At 33.3% G+C, this 13,381-nt stretch overlaps 1 protein-coding gene across 1 annotated transcript in view; it reads right to left on the bottom strand.

Annotated features, from left to right (window-relative positions):
- The window catches only part of LOC143252554 (metabotropic glutamate receptor 3-like), a 35,284-nt gene that overhangs the window by 11,645 nt on the left and 10,258 nt on the right, over positions 1 to 13,381 (bottom strand). The window contains exons 2-7 of the mRNA XM_076504889.1: positions 8,026 to 8,227; positions 6,345 to 6,671; positions 5,770 to 5,882; positions 4,568 to 4,764; positions 2,858 to 3,394; positions 14 to 133 (exon numbers count right to left, since the gene is read on the bottom strand). Of these exons, the coding sequence (XP_076361004.1) occupies positions 14 to 133; positions 2,858 to 3,394; positions 4,568 to 4,764; positions 5,770 to 5,882; positions 6,345 to 6,671; positions 8,026 to 8,205 (1,474 nt within the window). The 5' untranslated portion in view covers positions 8,206 to 8,227. The remainder of the gene's footprint in view (positions 1 to 13; positions 134 to 2,857; positions 3,395 to 4,567; positions 4,765 to 5,769; positions 5,883 to 6,344; positions 6,672 to 8,025; positions 8,228 to 13,381) is intronic.

Here is a 13,381-nt window from a genome sequence, read left to right as displayed (position 1 = left end):
AGTTAGTACTTACGAATATAGGAGCCAACATTGCGCCAGGTATAATTACCTGACCTCTTCTGAAAATTGAAGATACTATATCTGGGTGGAGCGTCACCACTCGGAAGAAATCGGAAAGTCTTGCCATTTTCATCTAAACAAATAACAAATGAAAATTAGGTAAAATAGTTTAGAAGAAAAGAGTGGATTTCAGAAAATGTCTTACTATAAACCTTACTACTGACCATAAACATTGCTGCTAATCGTAAACATTACTATTTATTATAAATATTGCTGCTACCCATAAAAATTTATTACTACTTATTTATAAAGATTTCTACTAGTTATAAACATTACTACTAGCCATAAACATTGCTACTAACCATTAGTATTGTTACAAATCATAAACAATGGTATACACTGAAATCTATCATTTTCGTTCAAAGTTATTGTAAAATATTGTTCTTTATAAAAGGAAAAATAAACAAAATATGTTATTGATAACACGAATTTTGTTCAAGTGAACTACCTTTCCAGTGTTTACATAGTGTAACTTATCAATAATCAATCTAATTGAACCAAAATATCCGCCCGGTAAATCCTTATAATGCTGCAAACTAAACCATCTCAATCAAACCAATTGATAACTGTTAAGATGTATTTATGTAAGCCAGATGGAAAACTATTTGCAATATATAGTTCTATTAAAGAACACCTAGTTTCTTTAGGATTTTAAAACCCTCTTTAATAAAGCATTTAGTACATGTAAAGATTTTAAAGATAAACCACTAATATGTATTTTAATTAATTGAATGCGTTCTTCACTTTCTAAAAGTATTTTATTTTACAACAAATGTAGTAAAAATTTCGAATGGTAATTCGCCAGCCGTCCCTAATTGTGAACTGATATCTTAAACGGGAGGCAGCTAGTCAGTAGAACACATTATAAACTATTGGGCTACTCTTATCTGATCGAATAGTAAGATTTGATTATCATACGTGTAAGTGCAAAGTGTTATTATAATTTTATTTTCAGTAACAGTACACGAACGTTGGACCCGCAGGTCCACAGTCTGGCAAGCTTACCACAGGGACTTAGCGCAACACCTTATTAGATATAATGTCTAGTAAGATTATTCTAATGAACACGTGCAAATAAATCTTTAATAATATTTACTTCACTTTTCATTACGTATTTATCATCACAACTCTGTATGGGGTGGGGGGAATCTTCACTGTGTAGCCTCCTCAAGTTGCAATCGAAACAGAATTTATTTCGGTGTAGTATTAGAAATTATTTATTTCATTAATAATTATTTATTTTGAAAGGATAAGATCATTAACGATGTGTCCTTCGGTGCAAAGTAGCATGTCTTCGGATTTACAAAACTAAAATCAAGGGTTCGATACTCCTCGGTGGACATAGTAGGTAGCCCGATGTGACTTTGCATTAATGATGCACTCAACTTGCTTTGTTCACACTTTAGACGAAATTTCTTGCACAAAAATAATATTATAAAACATTGTATCACTTTACTAAGTAGATTTAGGAACATATATAAACATTTCTCATCATAGTAATATAGAAAATACCAAATACTATTTAACTTTATAATTACCGATCGGCTTTATAAACTATTTATACGTCAGACTGCTTGTGAACCCATGGTTTTGTTGTTTGTAGTACCCCTTGAAACACGATTCATCCATAAAGGTGAAAAAAATATTATAAACATTGCAGTAAATGCCATTAATTACTAATGAGTTTCCTTGTGCATTTTATATAGAGTGATTTCACCCACTGTTTATGGCCAGTTTTTCCCACTGTGTGTTCTGTCAGGAAAACAACAACATAAAATTACTTATTGGCATTGCCAGGTGGTTAGTGTGTTTAACTCGTAATCTGCGGATCATAGGTTCGAATCCCCATACCACCAAACATGCTCATAATGTTATAATGTGTTTGTTTTTGTTTGTTTTTTTAATTTCTCACAAAGCTACACGAGGGCTATCTGTGCTAGCCGTCCCTAATTTAGCAGTGTAAGACTAGAGGGAAGGCAGCTAATCATCACCACCCATTGCCAACTCTTGGGCTACTCTTTTATCAACGAATAGTGGGATTGACCATAACATTCTAACGCCCCCACGGCTGAAAGGGCGAGCATGTTTGGTGTGACGTTAAATTCCTGTATTCATTGGTGAAAGCGTAGCCCAAGAGATGGCGAGGAGTGGTGTTGAATATCGGTCATTCTTCTAGTCTTATACTGTTAAATTCGGGATGACTGGCGACGTTAGCCCTCGTGTATCTTTGCGCAAAATTTACAATACAAACAAACAAAAAACAACATTTAATATAATGCAATTTGTGGACACTACAAAGACAAGTCGGTAATTTGAGGGCGGAAGAGCTTAAAAAAACACTTGAATAGAGTATCTTGTGGTAATACTCAGAGGATTCTGCGATGGGTATAAGAGTAACAGTAAATCCCTTAGTTAGCGTAGATGGTGGGTTATAGCGTATTACATTGCTATAGTAGATATAATGTGTTTGAGATACTGTCGAATTCTTATTTACTTTTACGCATAAGTTTTTATAGTGTAATTTGTATACAGGTTATTTGTTGGTCTATTCATAAAAAAAAGAATAAAGGACAGAAATTTCATTCAGAATTCACGTTTCTGTTCGATTATATCAAGAATTTCCCAGAAAGCTTCTGCTCCTGCCTTACGTGTAGATGAAACTTAATGTAAGAGATTAAAACTTAAGCATTGTAGTAGTCAACATGATACAAGCTAAGACTTCCGTAATACACACAGTCTGCTGTTGCGTGAAACTTAAATCACTATTCTACAAACCTGTTGTTTTAGCTGAAATTACCTTTGAATTTTATTTGCTGTAAGTATCCCTTCAGTGTAGGGCCATCTGTTCGTACCATGGCGTCACAAAGGCCTTCTTCTCCACCACAGACATTTTTATGCAAATCGTGCAGCGCATGCGCAAAGGCATAGGCAGCATCCCGCACAAAATGCAAAGCTGGCGTTTGCGTGTATCCGTTACTCTGCGAGATCCTTTTGTTGTGAGAACACCAGTGTTGGTACTTGTTACTCCATGGTGTTTCGTGCATACCTTGATATTGACAATGGAAATATTCCTCCCAAAATTCCACAAACCAAGGATTGTCCTTGTTATTTTCTGGGGTCAGGTTGGTAAAATACTGGTCAAAACCTCTTATGGAACGCACTAAGGGAGAAATGGTTATAGCACCCTCTAAAGTTTCCTCGATGTTTTCGACCACGCTGTTATGACCGCTCCAGCCATCACTCCCAATCCATACAAATCGTTTGATAACTCCTAATCGCTTTGCTGCTGTCATTACGTTTCTTGTGGTTTGTTTATCGGCAAATACCACAACAACTAAAAATTTAACATAATAATAATTAACCAAAAAATAATCTAATGACAGTAATAAAGTCTGAAAACTGTTAAGTACAAAGTATCTCACGATTATTTAGTTTGTTTATTAAACACTTTATTTCCATCAAGAGAAACCAACTAGGTGGTTTAAAAATATATAATATTAAGAATAGTTTTTAGAAAGTCACTCATCTTTAAACTTTAAGTACTGAACGGCTTTTGCAATGTTAAATAAAAAGACAATAGAAGTAACATGTATCGTAAACAAAGTACAAGATTAAAACCTAATTTGTTCAAGATGGATAAGATATTAGCTCCGATTTGAAAGACTAAATACAAATGCAGTCATTCAATTTTAGTGTAATAACGTTTTTCACAAAATATTTACTTTAATTATCTTTAAATAAACATACCGTTTTCAACTTTGTAGTCGTTCCTTCCCATTTAAGCCAGAATTAACTCATGTAATTAAATACGTTATGATAATACCGTGGCTATACCTGTGCTGGACTCTTCAAATGTATGGATCGTCTTTCAATGTATTATCAAACATTCTGTACAGAGTTTTATTGTGATAAATTAAGAGGAGTTGATTAGTCCTAAAGTACAGATATTTAAAAATCAACTGAAAAATAAAAGATAACAAACTACCTCGGGAATGTTTTTTTTTTCTCTGTGGCTGACTGCAGCATAACATCAAATTATTTAGTGGGTTTTAAATAACTTAATTAGAAAAAAAACAAATATTTATTTTCAGAAAACCTATTATCGTCTAATAATAAGCCTAAAAGAAAGCAAGACGTCTTTTTTTTATTCTTTTAACTCTCAAGTTTTCGATGGATTCAATCTGCTTTTGAACACATTTTTGAAAACTACTTATGCACAAAAAGTTGCTAGAAGATCTATGACTTGCAGGATCTGTAATTACATGGCTCATAATCCAAAAAGTAAACAAACTATCACGAACGTTAAAACTAATTCTTTGTCATTAGAGTTGAGGTCATTTTGTATTTTCTTAGAAAATGAGTATTTTTACCCATTTTGTAAAATTATTTCTTCAAATTGATGGCACGGACTCAGTTAATATGTGCGATATCTTTGGTATTAGTATGAAAACAAGTCGGTTAATTGAGGGTTAATGTTAACAACATTGAGAAGTGTGTTGTGGCTTACCTCTTGCGTTTGTTTTCTGTCTCAGATTCTGAATAACAGAGTCATAGTCGTGGTCAGTGAAGTGATCAGCATTAATACTTTGAGGATTTGAGAAACAGATGTTGTAGTTTGGTGCCAAGTCTTGCAACTTTTCATAACCCTTGTTACCGTAGTCGGTGTTGGAGTAAACAATTGAAACGTACGTCCACCTAAACTTTCTAGAAAGGTTAAAGAAGTCACTTAATAAGCAGACGACAAGTATCTAATTATTAATTTCTTTTCTTTCTCAAAATGTTAATTTCAGTAAAGAAAACAAAAGAGAACGTAGGGGCCTAATTAGTTATTCTTTTATTTACAACTTGTACTACGGCAGACTAGTTTTGCTGAATTCACAGAACATCAGTGTTGATTGGAAGAGCGATGTAGACAAATAAAGTAAGCTTCGTATAGTTGTGTGGAACCTAACTGGTTAATTTCGAATGAAGGCGTGGTTGAATGTGGAAAAACAATTGGCAAAAGGTCATGGTACTCATTAAGAGATCGAGTTCATTAATAACAAAGTTGACCTACTTTTATGAAAAATTCGATTTTTATAGACTCAAAATAAACAGTTTATTAGGGAAACTCTTCCCTAAGAGACTAAGAAATTTCAGAAATATTACTAGTTATTTACAAAAAATAAGCTTCACAATGATGTGAAGTAAGTTAAAAGAAATGCACTTTTTTCACACTATAACACATTAGTATTAACTATAGTATATCACAAAACAGACAAGCAATTCAAAATTCCATCACCAGACTTCTAAATACAAATATATACCGAAACATTTAACTTATATTGTGTTCACATATAAAAAAATATACGCAAAAAAGTGCATGTACAGAGTTTAGTATAAAAACGCAGCAAACAAAACTATACAGATAATCACCCATATTAATACACACACACACACATATATACAAAGATAAGTATATGCACACTGATAGATATAACCACACTGGTAAATATATGCAAATATATGAAGGTTCATTATAATAATTTTTATGCGCAATAATGTGGAGCACACTTAAATATTTGATTGGTTTGTCATCAACTTCCCTATCCATTTTGAGTGATTATATTACACATTCAGGACACATAAGTTTCCCTCTTTACAGTAAGTAATTTCCCTTGTTATCCATTGGAGTGACAATTATCCTTTTCAAGTAACTCAAAACCTTACTTTAAGAGCTTCAAAATAGCATGAGCTTGGTTGACGTCAGAGGGCACTGTACGGAAAAAATACTCGTATTTTTCTTTGTTGCTCAATGTCGGGCTGGTCGATTGGTAACTGATCTGTGTACAGAGAAACAGAACAACAGTAAAAAGAAGGTATTAAGAACAAATATCCTTTTGGATTTATATAAAGTTTATATGCAGAGATTTAATGCAACTAAAAATTAATGTTATAATTCTAATTCACAAAATGCGTTATTTATTGTGGTAAGTTCCTCAGCCAGAGGTTAATAAGTAATTTGTGTAATTATTTCATTATACAATTCTTATTCATCCAACTGTTATAAGTTGTTTGGACTTTAAAAGGTATGTTTTTTAAGCATGAAAATAAAGACATATTCACTAATATAAAATGTCTTAATCGACATTTAAATTACCCGTATGTTGATAGATTACGTATTTCAACTTTTTACGTCTTCACAAAATTGTAATGTTTACCATGAAGTGAGTGAAGCTTTTATAACATGTTACGTGATATATATTTTGTTCGATGATGGTGTCGAAATAAAGCATAGAAACTACCTGGGGGACTTGAAAAAGGCGGAGAATGTTGGCTAACTGGATGGATACAGAACTGGACCGTCCACCGATTATACCCATCATACGGTCAAAGCTACCGTCGCTAAAACTTGGCATTGACCCGTCATGGCATTTAAACTGTTGTTCACGACTGTTACTTCTTGCAATAAAACCTTTAATGAAGTCCAGACTCTGTTCTAAAGCATAGGTGGCGCTGTCGCAGGTGTCCAAAGCGATAACGCCGAGCTTAACCCCAGGAAGGAGCTTCGGGTTTTCGTTAATTTTCTTCAGAGTGAATAAGAGAGCCTCCAGTTGTTGCAAACCTTCTTCCTATAAAGGTAGACAAATATGTGCTGTATGATATATTTAGCTGTTTAAAAGGCCGTAAATCATAAATCATTCGACTAAAGCAACCCAGTTTATTTGTTTTTTTTTCTCACACGTGTTTTACAGAGCGTAACAAACGATGAATTACACGGTGTTGTTGAGAAATTCGTCAGAATATTTATTCTAACGAACAACTAAAACATCAAAAACATGTTTTTATCACCAGTGATCCAGCATGTTCTCCTTAAGAATATCTAATTATCTATGAATATACAACTGATTAATTAAATTGTAATTAATTACAATGCCATTATTGTTAATTATGTTATTACATGAACATTTCATACGCACCAACAGTAATCTTGCTTTAGGATGTTTTTGCATCTTTCACTTTAGAGAAGAAAATGATCATAGTTTCTAAAGATTAACGAGCTTCAGATACATTTTTAATGACGTCTTTTCACAAATGAAAACAATTTATCTGGTTACTGTTTTGTCTTTTTTATTTGGATTACATTTCATAAAAAAGTATTTCATAACTATTTGATATTTTGCAGCTAGAGAGGCACCTTATTTGACGTAGTCGCAAAACGCACGTTAGAAATATGCAGGAACTGCTGTCTCTTACTTGGAGGCCGTCATGGTTAAGGCATTCGACTCATAATTCGAGGGTCGCGGGTTCGAGTCCCAGTCACACCAAACATGCTCGCCCTTTCACCCGGAGGAGCGTTATAATGTAACGGTCAATCCCATTATTCGTTGGTAAAAAACTAGTCCAAGAGTTGGCGGTGGATGGCGATGACTAGCTGCCTTCCCTTTGGTCTTACACTACTAAATTAGGGAAGGCTAGCGCAGATAGCTCATATGTAGCTTTGCGCGAAATTCAAAACAAACCAAACTTTTACCTGGAACGGCTGTGGAAAGGAAGGTTAACCAATCAACAGTTCTTTCTGCTACAGTTTCTCTTCAGCGAATAATGAGGCAGACTGTCATTTTTATAACGCACTCACTCCTGAAAGTTCGGAACATGTTCAGCGGCATACGCGGGATGGAACCTAGGACCTTTGTATCCACAGACCAACACGCTAAATTATTAGTTCATGTCCGTCTTATGCGTATTTGAAGTTTTTTTTGCACATAAGTACAGTGAAAACGTCTGTATTAACAGTCTTGCTTGATCAATTTCAGTAATATTAGGAAAATACGCAGATTCAAATGATCAGTTAAAGCAAAAATAAGAAACCGTTTAACTAGCTTGCCCCTTATGAAGAAAGTTCTACTTTTTAAAAGTAGATTTTTTTCTTTATATGGATTTTTCTCATATTTTAGTAAATTTTCTATATAGAAACAAACTTACCTGCAATCGATTGCATTCCTGATTGCGGTTGCTACGCTCATGGATTGGAAACAGAGCTCCTAAGATGATGTCTCCAGAGACATTCATGCTTCTATAAACTGGCCTTGTTGTAAGAGCGGGATGATGTAGGAGGTTAAAAACAGCTATGTAGAACAGGGTGAAAATCTCTGCATACCACATTATCTTCGAAGTCCAATAGAAACTGTAGAAATGAGATATGCACGAATAAAAGTTAGAAGATTGTTTATTGTTTGTTTGTTTGTTTTGAATTTCGCGCAAAGCTACTCGAGGGCTATCTGCGCTAGACTTCCCTAATTTAGCAGCGTAAGACCAGAGAGAAGGCAGCTAGTAACCACCACCCATCGCCAATTCTTAGGCTGCTCTTTTACCAACGAATAGTGGGATTGACCGTCACAATATAACGCCCCCACGGCTGAAAGGGCGAGCACGTTTGGTGTGACGGGTGCATATTATTATTCACAAAGCTACACAAAGAGCTATCTGTGCTCTACTCACCACAGCTATTGAAACCCGATTTCTAGTATACAGTCTATAGACATGTCATTGTGCTGCTCGGGAGTATGTTAAAAGTAAATAAATTGGTTGTACTATGGGAGAGTATATGCGTTGTGGAGTAGGAAAAGAAATTATATACAATTAAGGGAAGTAAATTTCTGTTTAAATTAAGATTAAATATATATATATATATATTATAACCATAAATGTTTAAGCTATAAAGAAGACACATGAACGTGAAACAAAATACACTGCATATTTGTTTCATGTTAATGTATTTTGTTTAAGCCTTAAAAAGTTATGACTATAATATAATTAACCAGAGATTAGGATTTGCTGTTTTAACGCAGTCCTTCCTCATGATTTTATTTATTCGTTTAGTTTCATTTGGATGTACTTATTTAATTTCACTAATATATATATATATATATACACATACATTTAAAACGTTTATTTGGATTATCATTAATTGTATATTTTTAAAATTTTAAGGCTTATTTTAGGGTATAAAGGAAACTTGTTAACTTCAAATTGCTAAAATTGCTTTTATTATTGTAAGTTTCAGTCTAAACAGCCTTTAAAGCTTACATCAGCGACGACCACAGGTTCAACTGTTTCTAATATTAAACTTTTCACGAGAGGGACGGGAGGAAGCAAGTTAAACACACACATAAATCTATTGATGCAACAAGTACGAATATGTGGCTCCAAAAAATATTCAATTCCATTAATATTTATACAATTTCCTCCCCTATTCTACTAGAGCTAAAATTATTTATTGATAAAAATATGTAATAGCATAGACAAAATACACATGGATTTACAAAAGTAAAGCAATAAAAGCAACAGCAAACAAACAAAACCAATCTAAATGAACGTATATACAACTCTAATACACAACTCAGATTAGTTCACAAGAAGAAGTGTTGTGTTTGTGTTAAGCACAAAGCTACGCAATGGGCTATGTGTGATCTGCTCACGAGAGATACCAATACTAGTTTTAAAGGTTTTTTAAAGTTCGCAGATATACCGCTGTGCCACTGTGCCTGAAGAAAGGAAAGCTGAACCAACACAGCGAAGCAAAGAGAGAGAACAACTAATCAATTTCTTTAAATATTTAATTTGTGGTTTTTAATAAATACATCAATTCTTAATTAGGTCTTTATTAACAAGTATAAACTGACTCTCAAAGTTTTGAGGCATTTACATCTTTTCACTGTTTCAAATTCAAAAATGATAATTTTACCTTGACCAAACGAAGCTAGGTAACTCAGTTTCATTTACTAATATAAACGCACTTGAAGCTAGGCCTACAAACATAATTCAACCAAGGAATAGATATATATTAGGTTGAGGAATAATTCGTGAGCGTTTTTAAATAATTTCATTCAAGCATTACATGCAAGACTATACAATACTTTAATGCATGAACACATTACACCCAAAACATTTATTATGATACTTTATTTCATGTAATACCTAGGTATATAGTATGCATTGTTTTAAACGAAATTGCAAGAAATTAAATGCGAAAAGCAGATGGTGTCGAAAATGCTCGATTTTGTCCACTTGACATTCCATTTAATGAGCTGAAAATGAAAGCAAAAATTAAAGACATATGAAAATCAAACACACCATCTATTAGAGCAAAAAATTATCTACCAAATGACATGAAATATGTTGCGAAAGCGTTTCATTTATGAATATATTTTTTAACTTGAAAAAACGCTCACGAATTATTCCTCAACCCAATATTTTTAATACTCTCATTAAATTAATATAGCACTAAATTATAGCATAGATATATATGTATTATCGTAAATACGAGAAGATAAAATTATGTTATACAGTCACAATATACTTCAGAGTTGTTTTAAAATCACAAACGTAAAAGAAGAGTTTGAAAAGTGTGAATTTTAAAACGTGCAAATGTGGAGGGAAGAACAGTTTTTGTCGCTTGAGAGTTAAATTTATTATTAAGTAACTTAATGATCACAGCAATAAAATAAATACTTTGAAAGAAATCTTGAAATATATTATTTATGAAATCTCATTTTGAAATTAATAACATACACGTAATCAATATTATTTTATTTTTTATATTATATTAGTTACATTTCTGTCTAAATATCTTCCTTTCCTTAATAATATAAACTGGAAAGATATTTTTATTTAAAAAAACGCCTCAGAATTTGTAAGTTTTAAATTTGCCGCTCACACGGAGAGCTCGCCTGGTAACGCAAAAAAAAAAAAAAACTCACAAAAAACAAAGACTATACTCGTATTGTCCAACTGAAGCTCAGAACGTTTTACACACTTTCTGACGTTATGATATTGCAATGCTTAATAAAACAATTGAACTACACAACAAATGCTTTGTAAATAGTTACTTAAGCAAACCTGCGATAAATTATTGTTTCTAAAAATACCAAAGTTAACACTCACGCTTTATGACTATCTAAATCGTAACTCTCATATTAAATTTAAATAAAGCCGTTGTGTATATGCAACGATTACCTCTTAATTTTAGCAGTTTTTCAAATCTAAGTTATTAAAAAAATTATATAAAAAGGTTTTAGTTAAAACACTATAATTTAAAATATGAAATACAAGTGAACTTTCGAAAATGTTTTTGTTATAATTTAAATAAATGAAAGAACATTTTGAAATTAACATAAAAAACTGTTGATAAGAATTCGAAAATGTTGGCTTTAAGTAACACAGTAACTGTTTTTATAATTCTTATTATGAATAGAACATCTTACACTTAATAACAAAACTATAATTTTCGGAATACGAACTGAAAACATCATGGATTTCTTGAGCACTCTATTCAGATTGTTTGTTAGAAATAAAACTAAACTGACCTTTTAAACAAAAGCGTTGTTTTCGTAAACTACAGCAGAAATAAAAACAAATTGTGAATTTAAACAATAACAAGTACTTATAAACTGGATCCAAAAATTACACTAACACTGCAAAAACTAACTGAATTTTAAGTAAATTTCATGTTAGATACTACATTTATTTCAAATGGCTTATCAGTTCTGGAAACACTTGTCGCTATTCTTGATGTTATGTCCAGACATCTAACAAAAGATATTGAAACCACATATATTTTCTGCAGAAAACGTAAATGTATTGGCTACATACGAAAACATTTGTTACGCAAAGGCAGTTTCGAATTAACCCGCACGCTTGTTATGTTAAACTTGTCAGAATATGATTGTTTCTTTGTTTTGAATTTCACGCAAAGCTACACTAGGACTATCTGCGCTAGCCGTCCTTAATTCAGTAGTGTAAGACAAGAGCAGTGGTTCCCAACCAGGGGTGCGAGATAACATTTGTTTTGGCCACCTTCACCTTTATTCTTAAATAAATAATTACTGTGAGGGGTGCGAGAACATATTGAAATTTTTTAGGGGTGCGGGGCATAAAAAAGGTTGGGAACCACTGGACTTGAGGGAAGGCAACTTGTCATCACCACTCACCGCCAACTCTTGGGCTACTCTTTTACCAACAAATAGTGGCATTGACCGTCACATTATAACACTCCCACGGCTGAAAGGGCGAGCATGTTTGATGTGACGGGGATTCGAACCTGGGACTCCCAGATTATGAGTCGAGTACCTTAACCACCTTTTTAGCTTGGTTTTCAAGACAACCGTTATATTGAAAACAAAACAAAACAAAAAACACCTCATAAAAATGATACTAATTACGCCCCTGGTTGCTCAGTGGTAAGTTTGAGGCCTTATGATGTTAAAATTCGGGATTCCAATATCCTGGAGGGTACAACACAGAATTGTCATTGTTTAGCTTAACATCGAACAAACGTGGCAAATTCTGTTCACGGTAACGAGCATTAATCAATACCTTCAAAATCTTGACTATAATGCATGAAGCCTCTTTCGCTGCTCCATAAACCCCATCTCAGAGACGCCGAGCATCATCTATAGTGCCCATAATGCCATCCTGATAACGTTAACATACATAACACACGGAAGTAGAACGTTCTATACGATGCAAGTATACGTAAACATCTTTCACCACGTAGTAGCTTTGCTGTTTTACAAACTAATTGCTTTGCGCTGTTATCTAAATTTATAGATAACAAATAACGTGTTTTGGTCTGACGTTTAAAGTATCGTCTCGTGAAACTGAGCTGAAATTAAAAGGGACATGTGACTATGATATTATAGGTTTCTAAAGATCATAGACGTCCTGTAGTGTTATGAATCCTTTCCAATGCGCTAATGATTTTCATTCATTTACCATTTTCTAACTCAGTCACAAGAACGATGTCAGGTTATACTTCACTGTCATTATATTAATTGTCTAAGGGTTTAACATTAAAGCTAAAAACACTTTTTTGTTAAGCTACTCCTCCCTGTGTGTATTTTCTTATAGCAAAACCACTTTGGGCTATCTGCTGAGTCCATCGAGAGGAATCGAACCCCTGATTTTAGCGTTATAAATCCGAAGACTTACCGCTGTACCAACGAAGGACTCTACTCGTCTCTTTAATTTTTTCTTCTGTAAATTGGTGGGTGAGTTTTAGGAGTGATGGTTAAATGCTACTGTGCGCTCTGAGTGAGCACAAACCTAGTCACGTTGTTTAGCGAGATTTTGTAGCGTAATTACATTTTCACGTGTCTTCAAAGGTTACGTTAGCTACATATCTCATAATTTACGAATCTCTCTTGTAATACGTTTAACTATTTACATACTGGTTAAAGTAGTTTATAGTGGCGATTTCTATATATCTCTTTCTTGCAACGAGTTAATCATTTAATTCAAATAAATTTGTATGTTCAGAATGTTGGTCATATTTTTCTCA

This window comes from Tachypleus tridentatus, chromosome 1, assembly GCF_004210375.1.
Source record: "Tachypleus tridentatus isolate NWPU-2018 chromosome 1, ASM421037v1, whole genome shotgun sequence".
NCBI classification, from domain to species: domain Eukaryota; kingdom Metazoa; phylum Arthropoda; class Merostomata; order Xiphosura; family Limulidae; genus Tachypleus; species Tachypleus tridentatus.
This window is presented reverse-complemented; position numbering and strand designations above follow the sequence as displayed.